Source organism: Helobdella robusta, assembly GCF_000326865.2.
Source record: "Helobdella robusta unplaced genomic scaffold HELROscaffold_12, whole genome shotgun sequence".
In the NCBI taxonomy this organism is placed as follows: Eukaryota; Metazoa; Annelida; class Clitellata; order Rhynchobdellida; family Glossiphoniidae; genus Helobdella; species Helobdella robusta.
In genome coordinates this window covers 3,787,761-3,810,069 of record NW_008703664.1, presented here as the reverse complement: position 1 = coordinate 3,810,069, position 22,309 = coordinate 3,787,761, and the positions used below count along the sequence as shown (strand labels likewise).

The window sequence follows — 22,309 nt, the reverse complement described above, 5'->3', positions numbered from 1 at the left end:
CAACGCCCGCCACCTGGTAACAACTAACAACAGTGCTACGATTTCGTCGTCTGCTTGATTTTAATTTGATTTGATTTATTTATTCAAAACCGAAAAACTGCACAAAAAAATAGCAATTAATGGTCTTCGGAGACTAAATAAGAAAATTAACTTGTATAGGCCACCCGTCTCAGTTCAGTAAAGAGAAAAATGTGAAGAGGAAAATAATATGAACGTTAGAACTATTATGTTAAATAATAATTAGTTATTATGCGTCCATTCAAAAAAATGCAACCAAAACAGTGAAATAAGATTTAAAGAGTAAATCGAAACAAAACGTGGCAACAAAATAAACGATTATTTCGACATATGAAATTAAATTAATATAATAACAAAATCGAACCATATATTTTTTATATGATATTATGATGGGTCAATTGTTAATAAAAACTCGAATAACTTTTTCCTAAACAAAACAAGGTTAGCAATGTTCTTTATGTTGCATGGAATGGTATTGTCTCACAGCTTAGGTCCAGACTTGACTGAAACATAAAAGATTTCTGTGGGTGGATGTAAAATTTTTTTAAATGACGTGTTGTTCTGATATTCAAGTCACATGTTAAGCTTAGGCAATTTTTAAAATATACTGGTAGTTTGTTGCAAAGAAATTTAAAAACAAAAAAGAGGCATAATATGTATGCGAAGAGTTGTTTTATTGTCAAAATCTTAATCACTAGAAATAGATGAGTAACATGATCTCTGAATTTGAGTTTATAAAATATTCTAACAAATCTTTTTTGAAATTTTGCGATGCTTATTCGACACTACGAAAAAATAAAAGACACTAAAACTCTGCATAAGGAAAGATATTTAGTTATTTTATGTACCTCTCATCCTCCGAGCAACTCCTAAATTTTAGTCCATTTTTAGTTTTTTTCCCGTTCACAAAGTTTATAGCTTTTAAAGGTAAAGAAATGAATGTATGAAAGTAAAATCAACTGCCCTATCAGTCTATTTGATAAAATATTATAGCGCAAGGCATGATTTTTTGTCCACTTTTATACGCTATAATAATTAAGTTCTGCTACAGAAAAATCCATTTCATATTCGCTATAATGCAAAACAATAGACTATTCAACATTACATTTATTTCATTAATGAATTGATTATTTTTTGTTATTTAACTATTACATTTTAAATCAACGGTTGTAAAGATGTATTCTACTAAGGTATAAAATATTCTGCGCCTTCAAAAGAGCGTTTTTAATAATATTTAGACAAAAAGCGTGTTGCGATAGATAGTTTGACATAAATAATGGAAAGTATGAAGAGTTATTACGCCATGGCATTGCTCAGTTTCTCGTGTATTCGTTAATACAAGCGTATGCTTCAACAGTTTTTCATAGGGAAAGAGGCGTTAATGTGTTTTACGTAAGATTTATAGCTCTTGGAAAAAGAATAAATTGATTATGAACTCAGCAAATCCGCTCGGAATTGAAATTTATATATCGTCTTGATGGTGCATGTTCTCAGCAAGTTCATCACATATATTGTTTCCATTCAAGAGCTATCTATATAAGTAAAATAGGTTTTTTGATTTGTTTGAATAATTTCCTTAGTAATAACTTTGAAAAAAATAATTGAAGTATTTATTTTATTTTTTTTAGGTCTTTTAGAACAATTTTTGTTAATTTAAAAAAATTAACAGTTTTTTCACTCTCAGTATTTCATATAAAACGGTTAATATAAAGTTTTTCATTCAAACTCATCTTCAGCGACAGTGACCTAACAAATATGATGAATAAATTAATTAATTGATACTAGTGGTTTTGACATCCCGTAACATCAAAGTACTTTCATTCGCCCCGTACAACTTACATAGATTTTTAGCGTTTCCAGGTTTTTTCTATTATTAGTACAGAACAAAACCCATCAGGAAACTCGTTAATGATCTTTTGTACAGAAATTTTAACACTTCTTATAATCTGTCTCTAGCGGATTCTAAGTTTTTTTTGTACATTCCATTTCAAATGTCTTCAATCTGTCTTTGTCTCTCTTTTTTAATGTTCTGATTTGCATGCTTATACGTACAGCAGCGTAGGGAACACACGTGTTTTTATAATTTCATTTATACGTACATCGTTTGGTGGATTCATTACCACTTTTTCATTTCAAGATGCAAACATTCCTCGTGTTATGTGTACTATTTTTCTGTCCTTGGTCATAAGACAGTCTAATTTTTTATTTTTTTTTTTTGTAGTTTCTATTCAAAATATTGCAGTGTTTGCAGTTTGCGTCTTTTTTATTTAAGATTACTCCAAGCGTTTTTAGTGTATTTGATATAGGAACTGCAGTTGAATTGAAAACAAGTAGTGCATTAATTAAACGGTAAGAGCTTAATGATAAATTCAGTTTTATTTGGGTTAAATTGAAAATTTCAATGCTATTGCTAGATTTAATACATATATATGTATATTTGAAAAATTATTTTGTATTTTATAGTTAGACAATGCTAAGAAACAAGGAATGGAGATACATGAGAAGAGATAGGGGCAAGAGCAACTAGACGAGCAGCAGTGTTGAAAACTTTACTTAAAGGATAGAGATATTACGTTCATTCAATTCAAACAATTGGCAATGCAGAAGATGTAGAAACGTTTCTTTTATTATTTCTGTTATGAAATTTTCCATCTATAAAATTTGCATATTTGAGACGCAGCAAAAAAGTCGCCGTTATCTTTTGAGAAGCCAAGAACAACAAGCAGTGCAAAACAATGTGAAATAATTGCTCAGTATGTTTTGAAACAAATATAAAATACTGTAAAAAAAACCAATTATATCTGCTGGTTTCAACTATTTTTTTAAAGTTTATTTTATATTTTGGTGGTTTTGATTTTGTTGAATTTTAATTTGAATTTATCATTTGAACTATTTATCGTTTTAAATTTGAATAATTTTTCACAAATTTGAAATTTTATGTTTATTTGAATGTCTTTTGTTATTAATTTAATTTCAACGTTTTTTACAAGAAAGGACTTTATCGATTAAGTTTGAACTTTGTTATGATGATTCTAAATTATTCGAGACTTCGATCATTTTAACTGTTGGCAAGGGGTTCGCCCAAGCCGTTTCTCTTAAATAAATAAATAAATAGATTATGTATATATATGTTTGGTTACAAAATACATAGATATTAGAACGTAATTACATTCTAATATCTTTGTCTATATACAAACTTTACTGACTGGGTGGATTAAAAGTAAATTTAACAAGAAAAGGCGTTTTCCCACTCATTACGTTTTTTCGGGTAGTCATTGTCCAAGAAATAGATTATATATATATTTTTGTTTTCTTAATAAAAGTTAAAAATGCAATGGATTTTATGATGAACTTTTCCAGACCTGAGGCACACTACACTTCAACAACACTACATCTCATTTTTTGCCTGACTGCTTGTGCTTGAAGTCAGTTGCCTGACTCACTTTTTTATTTTTATCAAATCAAACTTTCTTTTGATTTTAATGGATATTTTTGTTTAAATTATTAAATTAAATTGCAAGTGAATCGTTTTACTTTGTTCTTACATTTTTTACTGTCTATTTGTTAGTCTGGTTCATTTTATTTTTAGTGATAATCATTTTATTATATTTTATGATTTAATTTAATGTTCAAATTGATTTTTTGGTTTTTTTCCAAGTTAGTTAAATAAAGTCAGTTGGTAATGTATGTAATGTAATGACATTGATTGTAAGATTATATTTGGTTTTATGTTTAAGTTTATTTATGTCTTGTCACAAGACTCTTGTGTAAACTATAAAATAAACTGTTAAAAGTGTTAAACTATAAAATTAGATATAAGCTGTAAAAGAGTAATGTTACTAAGTATTTAAGTAATTAAAAGCATTGATTTTTGGAATCGTTTCTTTATTTCATTCGAGAAAACAAGTAACAAAGTGCACTAAATAAAATATAAATAAATGCAGTCATAATAAAATTAAAATAAATTTAAAAAATCATTACCTTTTAAACCAGAATCTGCATTGATTTTTCTAGTCATATATACATTATTTTAATATAATTATAACATTTATTAGTGAAACGTTATATTTATTTATATTATAATTTATGTTCATACGATTATCTGTATCATAGATATATTCATTGCTATAACTGATTTGTGGTTCTGGTATCTTTCTTTTACTCTCTATTCAAAACATTTATATGAAATATAATATAATATGATGATATAATATTATAAATGACACAATGTAATATGGTGAGATGCTGTGAGATAATGTGGCCATTAGTAATTATTACAGTGAAGTAAGACTCACTTAGCAAATTTAATTTAAGATGACAAATTTGAATTGTTATTTATAACCTCAAAAATTATTCCTCTGTATGAATAGGATGTTATCAGATATATATTGTGGTAGGAATTACATCAATGGATTACATGATTACATATATTATTAAAAAATTAAGTTTAGTAATTTTATCATTGCTGAAATTGTTTTTTAAGTTTTTTAAGTAAATTTTTATTTTTATGTTTAAGATTTATTTAACTTATTATAGTTCTCTAATTCAAAAATCATTTTTATTTGGTTTATCCCATCTTATATGAAGCTTTTATTATGCTTCTGTTATCATTTCATTATACTTCAATTGAATTGCAAACACACTACATTTAAATGAATGCAGAGGGAATATTCATATTTACAACAAAAAGTGTCATTAGAAAAATGTCATCGACAAGCGATGTATCACAACTTTTGGATGTTGCTTCTTCGGTGGAGGAGGATCATCATTTGTTGATGAGTTCCTCGTCTCTGCAGCTCTGTGATGATGAGGCAGGCAATCCGACTTTTCAAACTTGTGCTCCAGTCAGTTTTCTGATCATTTCTATTTCTGTTTACTTAATATTTATTTTCATTTGTTTGTACTTTTATAAAATGCATTTGTAATCAAAATTAGTCCATTTAAACTTAAATAACTGTGGGTATTAGTTGTATTAAATAATGTTCAAGCAGCATTCAGAAGTTCAGATGTTACTGAACAAGAATGTTAGATCCAAACAAACTCTAGGAACATTTGCTGGTGTATTTTGTCCAGTAGCCATGGCTATGTTCAGTACATTACTTTTCCTTAGATTAGGTTTTTTGAAATTATTCTTGCTTCTAATTAGGTTATCATTTTTTGGTTACTTATGTCTTGAAAAAGTCTTACAATTTGTTTGCTTGAATTAAATTTAATTTAAGATGAACCACCACTTCTCAAATATTTTTTCTGATTTTTAAAAAATATAAATAAATGATGTCTTTTTTTCTGATAATTTACTTCACCATTTATAGGATTTGTTTTAGGGCAAGCAGGATTAATAGAAGCTTTGTTGATGTTCATGTTGGCTTATCTCATAATGATTTTGACCATTTTATCTATTTGTGCTGTTTCAACGAATGGAGCCATTGAGGGGGGAGGAGCATACTGTATCTTTTGATGTCTTTTTGTGTCTTTTGATGCCTTTTTGTGTCTTTTGGTGTCTATTTGTGTCTTTTGCTGTCTTTTTGACATCTTTTGTCATCTTTTGTATTTTTGTTCTTATTTTATATTTTTTATTATTATTGTTTTTTTAAGTGTCATATTAAAAGTTGACTTTCAATAACTCAGCCATATAAAACTGCAGTTATGATCAGCAGAGCCTTGGGCCCAGAGTTTGGAGGAGGTATTGGTTTTTTATTTTTTTTAGCTCAGGTAGTCAGCTGTGGCCTTTACACTTCTGGTCTCGTTGAAGCACTAACTGCCAACTTCGGACATAACGGTATTTTATATGTGAAACGTTTTTCATCTTTTGTCACTAATAGCTCATAATGCAAATATGTTATTCCAACACATGGTTACTAAATATATAGGTACCCTGATTGCAGTGGGAGGACAGGGCTTGCCAGTGTCATATTGGTGGAACTACTTGTATTCATCTTTGTCACTGCTCATATGTTTGACTATTTGCCTTATCGGAGGTCATCTTTATGGTAAAACTAATGTCTTCACCTTTCTGGTAACTATTGTTTAAATCGGTAAAATAAAATGTGACAAAAATCTTTAAATTTCATCACAAATGAAAACCCAACTTTATCAGATTGTGATTATATGTGGCTCATCTGTGATAATTAGCATGCTTGCAAAGGGTGGTATGTGCGTGCAGTACCCAACGGGGAACAACAAATCAACGTGGGCCCTTGATGAAGGGACACTGTATCCAAATTGTACACCAAACACTGCTCCATATACTGGACTCAGTTCAGCAACATTCAAAGAAAATCTTGAGAGTCAGTCGTATGTTCTGTTCACATAAAAATTTGCGTTTATAAAAAGTGTTTAAAGTAATTTTTCGATACTTAAACTGGCCTAGTTACATGTCAGGGTTCTAGGTCTGAACTCTTTTGCAACGATCCATTATAAGTTGCTGTGTTAAATGTTTTTTTATTTCGTATTTATGGTTGTGTCATTTATAATAACTGAAAGATTTTTGATTTTAGGATTAGAGGTTATTTATAATTAGACTACAAAAATGTGAATTTAAATATAAATCTGCAGGCTCGTATGTTGAAGATTATAGTACAGGCAAGCAGATGAACTTTGCAGTTGTTTTTGCAGTTTTATTCAGCAGTGTCACTGGAATCATGAATGGAGCCAACATGTCAGGTGTCTTATTGTTTTGTTATTTTTGCACAGTGAACAAAGCCACTTCAATTAGAAATTTATTTTTATGTCGTGTGTAGACGTCATCATTCAAAATACAATTGATATGATCAGTTCGCTGTATTATTGTACAACAGGCGAGCTAAAGAATCCAAGTAAAGCAATTCCACGAGGGACAATTGGTGCTGCCCTCTTCACCTTGAGTACTTTCATCATTATTTTGCTTCTTTGTTCAGCCACTGCTTCCAAGTTGGTTCCCATTATTTGAATGATTAGTTACTGTTGAATAATTTAATTAATAACTATCAATTTATTTGCCGTAGGACTTTTCAATATTTTCATTTATATGAGTAATAATTTATTAATTTCTTTGTGTATGTGTATTTATATATGTATGTTTGTATGTACGTTTGTGTATAAATATAATATATATCACAACGTTTGTCTACATCATTTTGTTTATAACTAAGCACTTCATTTTTTCTGGCATAATTTCATGTTATTTTTCCAAGTTTATTGAGTTCATAAAGGAAATTCTTGCGTGTTTCATGTATGTTCTAGTTTACATAAATAATCGATAGCGTGTATAGATATATATATATATATCTATAATACATGCATACATATAATAAAACAATACTGATAATAAATAATCTTAATAAAGCACTCCTACCCAGACGTCTATACACACTGTAAACACATATAAATACTTTCATGTTCATTAAAAATATCACACAAAGTATAGTAATAACCACTAAATGTCAATAACTATATATTAACCTGACAATATAAATATATTTAGTTCACACATACATCCAAACACTCATTTGCTTATACACATTCTTGTCTATACACAAAATAGTCACACATACTTACACATAAAATTAAATAAATAGTAAATAAATATACCTAAATAGAAATTCTATAATAAAACAATCCATCACAGATACATATGTGTACACCCCATCACATCATACATACAATATGTATAGACACAATCGTAACATGAAGTGTAACAAATAGATACATAACCATTTAAATAAATAAAACAATAAATAAAAGAAAACTTCAGTGAAATAACGATATTATAATATATATTGAAATAAAAATATACATTATTTTGTTAATGATAATAAATAACCACAAACAAAATAATGAAGTAATAATGGCAATCATTTTTCAGTTGTTGAATAATAAATTAAACAAACATATAACGTCTGGCAAACATTTACTGTTTACCATTTATAACAATCATATTCAAATTTCCAAGGGATGTTAAACCAATGATTGTCCACATTCTTTTTAAATTCTACAATGTTACAAGAGCACTCCACATCTTCAGGAAGGTCATTCCACGATCTAATGACTCGATTTGTAAAATAATACTTTCTTAGATTTTTATTGAAGGTTTTAACTTTGAGCTTTAATTTATGGCCTCTTGTTCTGTTGTCAATCACCTTTTCAATGACAGGATGACCAGCATCAGATTCACTCTTCAACATATTAAAAGGTAGAATCATATCTCCTCTATTTCTACGGTATCTCAATGTGGGCAGATCGAGATATTTCAGTCTTTCCGCATACTTTAAATTGGAACAATTCTTTACCATTTTCGTGGCCCTCTTCTGGACCCTTTCGATATCTTTTATTTCTTTTATGGTCCACGGTCTCCAGACACTTACTGCATATTCCAAGTTTGGTCTGACTAAACCCTTGTACAACTGTAAGAAAGAAAATTTGTTTTAATTACGAAAATTTTTGTATATTATGCCTAGAATCGCATTTGCTTTGTTAATTGATTCATATATTTGGGTTGTAAATTTCAATTTACTATCAAATGAAACACCCAAATCCCGTACTTTTTCTTTGCTTTCTAGGTATTTATTATGAATACCGTAATCTAGTCTCATAACAACACACTTATCTATGTTGTTAATACTAACCTTCCAAACATTACACCAATCAACAATTCTGTCTAAACATCCCTGCGAGCTAATCACATCCTCTTCTTTCTTTATAGGTTTAAACACTTTAGCGTCATCTGCATAAAGAAACAGGTTTATATCATTGTCTCCATTTAAAACAATGAACATATTGTTAACATAAACAATGGAAAGCATAGGGCCAAGAACACTCCCCTGTGGAACACCACTGGTAATCTGATATTTTTCTGACAGACGATCTTCTACTTTTACAGAAAGTTTTATTTTTTAAATAATTTTGTATCCATCTAATCAGCCCATTACTGACCCCATACGTTGCCAACTTTTTAATTACCATTTTGTGTGATACCTTGCCAAACGCCTTTTCAAAATCAGTATAAATTATATCAATTTTGTCACCTTCATCCAATAACTCCGTCCATATAACCATAATTTTCAAAAGTTGTATCACCGTAGACCTCTGCCTAGTAAGTCCATATTGTCTGTAATCCATCAATTTTTTATCTTCAAAATGTTTTATCAACGCATCCTTGACAAATGATTCAAACAGCTTACAAACAACACTACTCAAAGTAACAGGCCTGTAATTGCGTTTATTAGTCTGTTGGAGCGTCATGTTTGTCTTTAGAATGATTTTTTATGGCATGGTTAGTCTTATAGTAGCCATTCCAATATATTTTGAGTTTTGTTATTTACACTTGCAGACTGTACATATGAACGAGTGTATAAGATGGCTTTTGTCAACAATGTGTGATTGTGGAGCTATTGAAGTATGCTTTGCGTCATTCGCTTTCAACATTTTGGCACAAATATTTATTTGTTGCTTTTGTATACAGAGATGTTTTGATTAAGTTAATGCAGTTTTGAATTATCATGTCACAAAGAGTTAGTTTGTTATCAACAAAACATTCTATTGGGATCTTTAATTTTGATTTGTTCAATTCTTGCATGAGTTTTTGAATGCTTTTCTTGTCGTATGCGATGGACACGTCATTTTCACACCTGCAATGTGGAGCTACTGGTATCAAACAATAAACAACCAATACTGTCACTTTTTAATTGTTTCTGCATTTGCTGAACTCTTTGTCGTCGTGAAACTTACATTTAAAAAAGCACACACTTTTGAAATTTCATATTTAGAACAAGTTTTTGATTTTTCAACACAAATCGTTAATGTGTATTGAATCAGTTTATAATGAATCATTCCTTATTTTGCACACCAAAAACAGGGAATTGTTAATCGGTAATTATAATTTTCTACTGTCTGTGAATTTGTGGTCTCCATTTGTTGCCATCGGCCTGTTTGCTGCCACCCTCTCTGCTGCCCTCGGCAACCTCATCGGTGGGTCACGGATATTATTTGCTCTTGCTAAGGATAACATTTATGGTAAGTCCATTTCTTAAAGTTCCTTCATTTTGTCAATCTGCTGATTTCTGTTGTTAGGTATTCTGCTGAAGCCTGCCTGTGTGACCACCAAAAATGGAAATCCAGTTGTCGCAGTTTTAATCTCCTGGTTCCTCACGCAGGTTCGTTTCAGCTTTTTACTTTATTACGTTGGCTGTTTTTTCAAATATTTATTGACATCGATGTGAATGAGTTTAACTAGCCAATAACAATTTTAAAGAATTTTATAAATTCATATAAATTTTCGTTTTCATTATTTTTAGCTGGCACACCTATTCACTTTAATCACTTTTTTCGAAAAATTTTAATTACATTCATGATTTCAACTTCCCCCAAATCGCTATAGAAATCTAAACGTACCTCTCTGTACCTTTCTCGTTATAAAAAAAAATGTATGTAGACTGAAATCTGATTTTTTTAAATTAACAAAAACTGCGAGATGTGGCGCTAATGAGGAAATGAAAGATATTGAGACTGGTAGGGAATATTTTATGAATAACGTTTGTGTGTTTTCGAGTTGAATAATGAAATGAATGCCAAGTTATTTAATAGAAAAGTTTATTTTTTTCGTTTCATTTAAATTTAAATTTGAGAGAAGATTGTTGTGAAAAGTTCTTTTTTCAGCATTTCAAGTTGATTCAGGACACCTTATTGCAAAAAGGCATTTTGAATAAATCAGATTCAAAACGTGTCTAGCATAACATTTGAAGTGTTGTGATATGAATAACATAATATATGAAACATTCATAATTGATTATTTAAAACATCTTCAGTTGGTCCTACTGATAGGATCGTTGAACAACATTGCTCCCATGTGTTCTGAGATGTTCCTGCTGGCTTATGCCATGACCAACCTGGCTTGCTTGGCACTTGAACTCACTTCAGCTCCTAATTTTAGGTCAGTGTTATCACGCTTCACTATTTTTCACAGACAGTTTATTCAAATCTATGATAATTTTTTTCATTGTGTCTTCATACTAGACATACTCGCGTGGCCGGGCTGCTATTTGAAAAAAGCCTTTCATTGTTCGGGGGGTCTAATATTTTTTAAAGTTAATTTTGTTGATTAAACCTAGCCCGTGCGTTCTCAAGTTTAGCCTAGAAAAAAAAAGAAAATTTAATTTTCTTCAAGCAACACGTTTTTTTCATAGTTAACTATAGGAAATGTATTTTTCTTAGGCTAACCTTCATTAGTTATCACCTACACAGCACTTTGCTTGTTATCGAATAATAATTTTCAATCTAATAGCCTATTCTATGTACATTATGTTATTCAACTGAAAAAATAAAAAAATTTTACTTTGAAATGGGGCGCGTTGTTGGATTGAAAGAAGTTTTAAAAAATCAAATTTTTTTGTCCTATTAACGATCTGTAGAGCCGACGAGGGCATGCAAACAAGCACTAGGTTGATGGTTTTATAATATCACAAAATCAGCTTTAATAAATTTTTTGATTAATTAGGTTCATATTAGGAATCGTTAGTTGAAATTAATAAATTTTAAATATACAAATAACCTTTAAAACCAAGTTGTTGAAAGTTATAGGACTTCATTGCCAAAATAATATTTTACTTTTCGAAAATGAAATGTATTGCATAACCAACTCATCGAATCATTTAATTAGGCGCCTACAAATAAGCTTCCCTTCTTCATAACATCTGAAATAGGAATTGAACACGCAATTTTTCTGTAATTTAAAGTTACCATCATTGAATCATAAAATTTATTTATATCATCAAATAATCATTAAAAACGTAGGCTAATTTATATTAATATTTACATTTCAGACCCATGTTCAAGTATTATTCATCTCTAACCTCTCTCCTTGGTTTGGCTGGCTGCATCGTGATGTGCTTTTTTATAAATTATGTTTATGCACTGATAGCTCTGTCGTGTCTGATCATACTGGTTGTTGCCCTTCATATGAGGGGCTTCGAAAACAACTGGGGTTCCATTAGTCAGGCCTTGATATTTCATCAAGTTCGAAAATATCTTTTGCTATTAGATTTTAGAAAGGATCACATAAAATTTTGGAGACCTCAGATGCTTTTATTAGTAGCCAATCCTCGAATGAGCAGCCAACTTATTGATTTTATAAATGATTTGAAGAAAAGCGGCTTGTACATTGTTGGTCATGTTAAAGTCGGAAATCTTGATAATGATGAAACAGACCCTCTTCAAAATGAGTACCTTATCTGGGTTAAATTGATAGAAAAGTTGAACGCTAAAGCATTTGTTGAATTAACGATGTCTTCGTCGATCCGTCAAGGTATTCACCATTTAATTAGAATTTCTGGTATTGGTGGAATGAAACCAAACACAGTCTGTTATGGCTTCTATGATGACTCTATGCCCGTAGATACATTAAAAAAATTCATTCCACAAACTAACAGTAGAAAAATGAATATTATGAAACTCTATACGAGGAACGAGATGCGAGCACAAGAGCAGGACGCGTTTGACATTTTCAACCATGTCAATACAGAAAAATCATTTTCTAAACTTGAGTACGTACTGATGATTCGAGATGCCATAAAGTTGAAGAAAAATGTTTGCCTTTTCAGACATTTTCATCTTCTGGATAAAATTAAAATTGAAAGCTATTCCGAGAAAATGTTTATCGATGTATGGCCCGTTAATTTTTTTAATTTAAATTCAACATCGGTAAATTTTGATAAGACGTGCTTATTTTTGCTGCAACTGGCATGCATACTTCATATGGTACCTGGTTGGAGGAAACACACGTCCTTGAGAATATTTGCCTGCTGTCAGAATTCCTCTTCAGAAATGAAGCGCATTGAGTCCCTATTAGTTGACTTCTTGAACCTTTTTAGAATTAGGGCCGAAATCAAAGTGGTTGAAATAGACGATTTAATGCATCATATGCACATATCTTCAGACTTCACATCCAATTCGGATCCAATATTCTCTGATAGTTATATACAACAAGTAAACGAAATATTAAAAAGTCAATCTTCAAATACTGCAGTACTTTTTCTTTATTTGCCCACTGTACCAGATTCAGAAAGAAAACAGGTAATATATTACAGGCAACTAGAATTATTAACTCAAGAGATTCCACCTACCGTTCTGGTTCACGGTCTACAACCAGTTATTTGTACTAGCCTTTAAATTTTTCTTATTTCTTTAGCTAAAATCAAATCATATTTTTTGAAACAGTAGAGATTAACCAAATTCAATCTTTTGATTTAATTTTGGCCTTTTTCATGTTGGGTACTTATAAAAAATTTGTTTAAATGTTTTAAATAAATAAATTTTTTTAAACTGCCCACTTTTGTAAACATTTTCTTATTTCACATTAACACGAATGGATTTTATTTTTGTGTACTCTAAAAATAAACCATGTGTACCTTCACAGATTTTTGCGAATTTTTTATATTTACGTCAAACCACCCTAAAACGAATCATTAGCGAGACATTTCCAAATGATTCAACGGTCGGAACGCCACATCCTCTTTATTTTCTGCTGAAATAAGGCAAAGATGGACTACGTAAAGAATTTCTCGACTTCGGCAATTTTGAATAGTGCCATTCCATTTTGGTGTTATACATCATTAAAATATTTTAAATTAGTTAATATTTTCTTAGTATTATATTCTAGAAAGGAGGTAATCATTTTTATAGCATTATTGTGCAATGCTTTTATGTCTGCTTAGCTTATTGCATGGATAACATTTTGGATATTTTCTTGCGTTCCAAAGATGTAAATTTTTCAGATTTCGTCAAAGCATTAAAAGAAGAAATGTCACATCTACTCCACGGTTACGGCCGTTGAATTGTTAAAAATAAATTTAGCGTGAAATGTTTAATTTTAATCCTCGTACAATGATGTTAAGTCGCCACCTTAACCAGGGCGGACAGATGCGGATCTAAACACCTGCTTCCTTGGGTTGTGAAAAAGACGCCGCTCCCACTCTCGGCCTCACGCTTCGTGCTACTTTCACACTTGCTTTAAGAACTGCCTAAAGCAGTTTAAATTTGTTAATCTGTAATACAAGTTGTCTTTAAACTAGGATCTTTTATATTTACCTCATCTGTCAGAGAACAATCATCAATAAATCTATTTAGCGTAAGATCTTAAAATACCTACGCATGACTGATCCCCTCCAATCTCAAAATCTTTAATTTAATTTTCTCTAACTTTCAACTCTTATGCTTTAACAATCATAAAAAGTGGCAATTACTTTCCCACCTTTTAGTTTTTCTTCAATGGGTCCAAAAATGGAATCACGAAATAAGCGACTTTGAAATTTTTATTTGAACAAGCTTTCGGCGACGTTACTATCAGCGGAACATCCAAGCGTCCCTAAAGCGTTCCAAACTACTACTACTAATATTAAAAATAATATAAAAAGCATTTATAGCACTACTTACTTCGTCGAGCATTTGGGTACGATATCGATCGCGACTTGACCTGATTGCCCCTAACGCTATGCATTGGGTATTGTATAAATTACATATTATTATTATTGCTGTTTATTATCTAATGATAAACAGTCATTGTATTTTTCTATTCATATTAGTTACGCCACCGAATGGCTGGTAAGTAACACAAAACAGTTTATTAGTACTCTCAGAATACTTATTATATTACGTCTTATTTCATGACCATTAAACAAATGTTTTGAACATCGATTGAGATGTGTAACGATTTTGCTACCCAATAAATCGTTATAAAAACAAGTCTAGTTTATCGATATATCAACTTATCCTTTGCTTTTACACATTCACGGATAAATTCACTGACATCCCACAATGCTAGGTTTTCCACATCTTGATTAAATTAACTTGAAAGTTAACGTGAACTTGGAAACTTGCAGCAATACAGGTATTTTTAAAAGAGCATTAGGCAATTCAATTTTTGTTTGACAGGATATCTATTTGTTTGGGGAGTATCCATTATATTAACGTCACCAAACTTTGTATCGTAAGCATTTACTTTGACGTGAGCCTCAATTCTATTTTCGCTGCCACTCAACACTTAGTAGTACGATAAGACCAAGTTTTACATTACTTTTATTATACAAGAAATATGTAAAATGTAACTCAAGGTTTTGATTCAATTAGACTAGTTTATTAAAAATTGGCTTCGCATCTTTGCTTGATAAAGAAGCGAACATATGCTGTCCCGCCTTGAACAGCTTTATTAGGTATAGGATGGGACTTAAGAACTTGCGTTAGCTATTCTTAATGGCGTAAATGGGACTTCGGTCACCCTCCATTATTTAATTAGTACTAAGCATAGGTGCCAACTTTAAGGGGCAAACCACTTTTTATCCTCCCTTCAATAATTTTTTACAAATTGTAATATATACATATATGCAAAAAAGCAACGACTCCGGGGAAAATGTTAGGAATTTAAAAAAGTTGTTTATTTTGAAATTTTTTTAAGATCATGATTTTTGGAAGATATAGTAGCCACGCTATCACCTGTATTACTGGAAATAAATTTTAAGTGTGAAAATCGCTTTTTGAATAAATGAATATGAAAAATATGTGATTAGTCACATTTTTGTTTTAAAACATAAATATAAATTAATTTTACTAACAAAAACAATTATTTTAAGTGATTTTAAGCGTTTTAAAAGTATTTTTCATTGATAGTGAGATTTTAGTAAAATTGTGATGCAAGTTGAAAATATTTTTTTGGGAGTCGGAAACTTTTACCCATTGAATCATATGATTCCATGCTTTTACCTGGATTCGGAAATTTTTGAAGGGCCGAAGTCGGATATTTTTCATTCGACACTGATTATGACCACGTTGTTCTGCGAAACTTCCCTTCTTGATTTCAAGCACTTTTATACGTTGTTCTTCTACATTCTACAGCTACAAAAACAGTTTTGTCTAACTCGTAAGGAAAAGAAAAAGTGAAAATTGCTGAAGTCGTTAACATTCAACTATATTTATTGTAATAAATTTCAATTATAACAAGCTACATCAAATTATCAACTATTGAAACAAATATGCAACAATGACAGCTAGAACACTGACTGTCACAAATGATCCTCAAATTATTTAAACAAGCGTATGACATATAATAATAACGACATGGGTGAATCCTTCACTAAGTTCCTGACAAATACGACACGTAAAAGAAAGTGATTAAATTGTTTATTATGGAACAAGTAAAAAAACTTAATTACCAATCTTAAATAAAAGATATGTCGGAAATAATAATTTTTCACAATTACTACAGAAAATTGAAAAGGGTAAATTGAATAATGAAAGAAACAAAAAATGAACGTATTTGATTGATTTATAGCTCGGTTTAAAGGAAGAAACTAGTTGTTGCATTAATTCATTAACAGAACATTGCTTGACCCGAAGTTCATGATTTTGTGGCTTTATCTTTATACAATAAAGCGAAATTAACTGAACTACACAAAAGATTTAGTCGCGACACATATATGGTCCGTATCATAAGATTGCGAACAAAAATGTATTTTATATATGCCATACAATTTTAAATCTTATGTTGACCACAACTAGCTAACCATTTAATATTCCAACTAAAATTATTTCCATGAAATAATCCATACACGACATGCGTTAACTAAAATATTGTTCATTCAGCAACCGCCTGCGAAAGTTTAGCATCTTGTTTCATAGAGACCACTCTTCCCAATGTATCTGACCCACTTGATGACATCATGGTCACTATAATTCAACTTTGGTTCAAATACTTTCAAGTACCTCACTTTGAATCCAGAGGGAGCAAATGGAACCTAAAATTAAATAATTCTAGATCATACAAAAATCAAATTTGCCAAAAAGTTTAAAAACCAAGGGGGAGTGTGAATAAAAGTAAGACAAGGTAAGACAAGTACCCAGTTTGTATTCAAAGCGGCAAAATCTCAATAAGTGTAAGTTAATTTGACAGGTATCAAGCATAGAAGTAGTGAGGGTAACAACCTCTTCTAACCTCAAAATGTGGACACAAAAGTGGTGTAACTGGATTGGCCGATGTCATCAGACATTATACATCGCAAACATCACACACAATGTTAGATATTAAAAAATTGGCTTAAAGAATAAAGATGAACCTCAAAGTTCATAGAGATTGGAGGTCTGGTCCATTTTTTACCTTCTCCAGTGCTGAGAAGTTCAATTTCTGCACTCAGTTGGCACTCCTTCATACCTCCCATTCGTTTTATTCTTGAAAATGAAAATAATTTTATAAAAAATAAAATTTTCATTTGACAAACTAAATGGCACCTACTTCCAAACAATGGCATTCTCACTGGCCTTGTATTTAGCTTTTCCCTTCATGCAAATGACTTGAACACCACTTGTGTTCAAAGGAGTTGGGATCCTGACCTAAGTGTGTTCATTTCATACTATGTTGATACATTAGACTTTTCAACCAAATTAAAATATGAATTTTTAATCCATTTAAAACACAAAGTCATGTGAAGAACTTACACATCTCCTGCATTAAATAAAAAACCAAAATGCAAATAAGATATAAAAAGTTAACTAAAACATCAAAACATGAGCACGAATTGAGTAAAATCCGTAATTTCTTCCTTGCTAACCTACTACAAAAAAGCAAAGGTGAGGTCAATAGATCAGGTACTGGACTGATCAGAAAGATTAGTGTTTAATTTAATTCAGCATTCAAAATTTTCGGGCAGTGGTTTTTAATTTGGTCTACACTGACTCCACACAGATTTATAACAAATCCAATTTGGACTTAAAGTAAATAGATTGCATCATAAAAAGCCTGTTCTTTTAGATGAAATTACCTTCCAGCCGCCAAAAGACCACAATCTGAATGTAACAAAACTATTACCCCAATCATTATGTGATCTTTCACGGAACTGTCGGTACGAATTTTGAGCTTTCAAGGCGAAAGCAGATCAATCAACAGCACATTATTGAAAACTTTAATCATAAATTAAAAAAATTAATGAATAGTATATCCAAAGAAGTACGCACACACAGGCATGAAAATAATGGTTTTTTATGCAAATTCCATTTTTTCTCAACACTATTCATTCCCATTGTCATATCTCATAAAAATTGGAACATCAATAAAGTTGGTAACCTTATTTCCAACAAAAATAATTGAATGTTGAATGTAAATGTCTAAGTAGCTTAACAAAAACAACTAAAAGCAAAGATGTCCAGTTGCAAAGTTGACTGAAGTAGTATTTGCAGCAAATATCTGGGCCAAATAAAAATTATGCAAAACAAAATAACTTATACATACAGGTCAGCTGATAGCGGGGAAAAAAATTCTAAATTGGGTGTTGGCAGCAAGTCCCCGTCACTGTGGTCATTTCAAAAGCAATTATTTAGTAGACTATTTTAATTATTATATTTCATTATTTTTCAATCCTTTAACCCTTCTAATTGACTGAATGAATCTACATTGCGGTCCATTTGAAATTTATCAAAAAAATGAAAGTGAGAAAAAAAATGGAAACCTCTACTTTCTGGGCAAGTAATGATGGTTTGAAATTTGATTTTACGACAACCTTCACCTCCATCTTGGACCTGCCCACCTCCCTCACAAGAGGTATCACTCGGAATGGTAAACTTATGTCCTTTGTTGTCCTATACCTGTTGTTTTCAATAACATAGCCCCATCACCAAACAGAAGACAATTAATTCATCGTTAGCACCTAACTGAAACAATCATGATGAAAAAGATATGCAACAAACCTCATTAGCTCAAATTCTCCATCAGGAGGTATAAAACTAATGCTATGTTCAGTCTCAAATTTCGACAGCTTCACACATTGATGGAACTGGCAGTCATCTATCGCTATTGACGTTTTTCCCGCTCTTTTAAGAAAATAACATTAATGCTTTAGTTCAACTATATAAAATAATAATCAATTTCTAGCTAAACCAAAAAACCAACGATTTTGTGAGCTCGTCAGTTGTATTTCGACCTTTACTGTCAACGACCAATTTATCATTGATACCAAATTTGCATTCAGGCATACCACTCAAGTAACTCTTCATGACCACCCGACTCACAACATGAGCGCTCAACACTTGGCCTTGAGTTTTGGAAGAGGAAATTTTTTGAGTGTTTTAATAGAATTAATTAACAGTCAAGTCAAAATAATGTAAGAACCCTGTGGAGACATGAGCAGGTTAACTGATTCAAGAACATCCAAAAAGAGTTCATTTCTTCTGTACTTGATGCCTTCCCTCCTCCACCCTATCTGGCCAGTCACTTGCGACGTAATCTGGCTTGTCTCTTCTTTTGTCTGATGAATTTTCATTAATAAAAGCTTCAAAAACATAATAATTTAATCTTTAACCTAATAATTATTTATTATCCAAAAGTCCCAAAAAGTTCGTAAACAAATTTTTTTTCAAAATTATGAAAAAATTTTAAGTAATGAAAACACTATTTAAACATTATTTTAAGCATTATGTAAATAAATAAGCATCATCTAATATATAAGACTGTCTATAAAACTTCTCAGGCAAATCCTTTTTTAAATAACTTTGTTGAATTAAAACTAACTGCAAAAAACAGATCAATTAATAGATTTACCACATTTTATTACAGATGGATAAAATCAACAAACAATTCTTATTGCACAAGATTTCATTCTATATAACATAAAATTTCAATTTTAATGATTTTAAATAATTTTCATCCAAAATAATTTAATGCAGTTCATTTCATGCTTGTATATATCAGCGTACACAAGCTGTCCTAAATAAATGCATACATACACACAGCTTAAATAGTTGTAAACTTAAATAATTGCAATTTTACCAATAGCCAAACTATTTGCTAATTTTGCAGAATCAATGCCTGAATACAATAACATCACTCATCCAGGTTTCAAAGGAAGAAATATATTCTAAGCTGCTACTTGATGTGTGGTAGTTGAAGTGCATTCTGTTCTGCTCAAAGTTAGTCACTCTCCTTCAACCGAATGCAGTCGGACCTCCGTACAATAAACTTGATGGTTCCAAGAAAAAAATATGCTACATAGAAATTTTGTTATATAAGATTTGCTCTGGAAAAAATCTATACTGCCTAAAAATGGGTTTATATGCCATATAAATCTTCTCAAAGAACAAAATGTACTTCAACTGCCACAAATCAAGTAGCAGCTTAGAATATATTTCTTCCTTTTGAGCCTGGCTGAGTGTATGGGGTGTACTGAGTGTTTTAGAGAATTAAAACAGTTCGATTATGAAGAAAAGAAAATACCACAAATAAATATGACAGATGCAGTTAAAGTTTTTTCGGTCACATCATGCAGAAGAAAGAAATGGAAAATCCAATAGCCACTGGAAAGATTGTAGGGAGAAGAGATCGTGGTAAACAACAAATAACATTTGTGAAATCCTTGTGTCACCTGTTGAATATCACCACATTTCAACTACTGCAAAGTGTTAAAAATCAAGTTTTGTGGAGGTTGATGGTATTCAAGGTCGTCAATGTCCTGAACGGATAAGGCAGGAGAAAGAATGAAAGATATGCTATTTATTTATGAAAAACAACCTTTAAACAATTTATTTTCATAACAAAGAGTAATATTACATAGCAGTATAATTACAAAAAATAGGAAAAATAACACATTATGTGTATGAACTTACGATGTATGTAGCAAAAAGCATAATACGTTAAACAGTAATGCAAAATATACTTACTTTAGGTTAAAAAAATGTAACTATGATCAACAATTTTTTTTCAATTGTCGGATATTTTTTTAACTTTTATAAATTTTGTTCGTCATAAAGAAATTATTTTCCTTCTACAGAAAGTTTTATATGTAAAATTCCAAAGGACATAAAAAAGTTCGTTATATAGATTTTTTTGTACAGAAGTTCTTTATAAGGAGGCCTGACCACATAATGTTAAACTGCCCCACAATACAATTCCATTGTTGAAGGATAAAAAAGATTGTGGGAAAAATATACTCACACTGAAAGTGTTACTCTATTAAAGTTAGGCATGTAAGAAATGTTACTTAAAAAACTATTGCTATTAGCATTCATAGATTCCTAATTTGGTCAAAAAAATTAAAGATAATTTTAAGGATTTTGATATATGGAAACCAACCTGAGATTTGATACCTGCTTGGGTGATGAATGTCTTCAAAACTCCCATGTCAGTATTTTGAGGATAACCAAAATCTAAAATTTCTGAAGTTAGTAAAAAATGTTAAAAGAAATAGGTTTTAGTCATTTAGTCATAGAATATAAGTACTGCTCTAACCATCCAGCAACTCGTAGATCAACACAAAGTTATTTTTAATATTTTCTTCTGACACTTTGCCAAAATAAGATTGCATGATGTTAACCATTTTAATTAAAAATTCAAATACCATGGCTGCATTAACATTCTGCTTGGTGACAGCAGCCAGCCAAACATTAGATCTCTTAATATGGAAAAAACTTGTTCTAGCAATGTTTGTTACAGGTGATCTGACTTGTTGTCTTGCGTGTATTACACTGACTCGAAAAGCGTCGACTGCATTTCGACTAAAAATGTAAAATAATCAATATTTAAAAATAACATTTCTAGATATTGTTGGATTTTTGCTTAACCTATAGAGGTACTTTTTCTGTACCCTTTTCATGACTCAAAATCATTTTCAGCCAACTTTAGATAATTTTGGGCTTCATTAACAACAAAATTGTCACAAAATTCTTATTCATTCATTTTTCTTCACCTACTTTCACCTTAAAAAATGACTCAATAACTCAATATTTTATCATACATATGTAACTCATTTTCATTACTTTGCATTCTGTTTACATTCTTTCTTTTATTAATTCGTCAATTTGAATGCTGGAACAAATTCTACATTTGTCAGAACATGACTTTTTAAAGGATAATAATATGGAAAAACAATTTCATCATACTTATTGTATAACCTAATTTCATATTTCTTACAATGCCTTTTGCCTGCTAAAACAACTTGAACAATTTCTTAGACCCATTTATTGCTGCCTATTCATGAAGAAAAAGAGTAATCCAGTCTACTTTGAATTCTGAGGAACCTTTTGCTCGAGTCACTTATTTCTCAATGTTATTAGCAAATTCAAATCTAAAAAAAATATTTGGTAATTTGCCTCGCTTGTTGATTGACGTCTTAAGTTAATTTTGACTCATGCCTTTTTAAAATTCTGTATAACCTCATCAAAACTGATCTATGTTGAAAAGATTAAACATTAAAATTAAATAAAGTTTCACCAACCCGATATCATCACGATAAACTCTGGAAATAAGAACCTCTCCCTTGTGATTATAAATGAACAAACCACCAATCAT

General features: G+C 30.7%; 2 protein-coding genes across 2 annotated transcripts; one reads left to right on the top strand and one right to left on the bottom strand.

The window, feature by feature from the left end:
- Positions 1-5,024: 5,024 nt before the first annotated feature.
- On the top strand, positions 5,025-13,158 carry HELRODRAFT_73094 (hypothetical protein; the record flags this gene model as incomplete). Its single annotated transcript, XM_009013745.1, has 11 exons — positions 5,025-5,133; positions 5,331-5,465; positions 5,663-5,797; positions 5,889-6,034; positions 6,116-6,305; positions 6,574-6,681; positions 6,816-6,927; positions 9,851-10,008; positions 10,066-10,148; positions 10,800-10,924; positions 11,814-13,158. The coding sequence occupies 11 exons, from the start codon at positions 5,025-5,027 to the stop codon at positions 13,156-13,158; spliced, it is 2,646 nt and encodes an 881-aa protein (XP_009011993.1).
- Positions 13,159-16,640: 3,482 nt separating this feature from the next.
- HELRODRAFT_156400 (hypothetical protein) lies at positions 16,641-22,309 on the bottom strand (the record flags this gene model as incomplete). Its single annotated transcript, XM_009013744.1, has 10 exons — positions 16,641-16,775; positions 17,094-17,205; positions 17,270-17,367; positions 18,480-18,615; positions 18,718-18,840; positions 18,920-19,061; positions 19,139-19,274; positions 21,095-21,177; positions 21,251-21,516; positions 22,236-22,309. The coding sequence occupies 10 exons, from the start codon at positions 22,307-22,309 to the stop codon at positions 16,641-16,643; spliced, it is 1,305 nt and encodes a 434-aa protein (XP_009011992.1).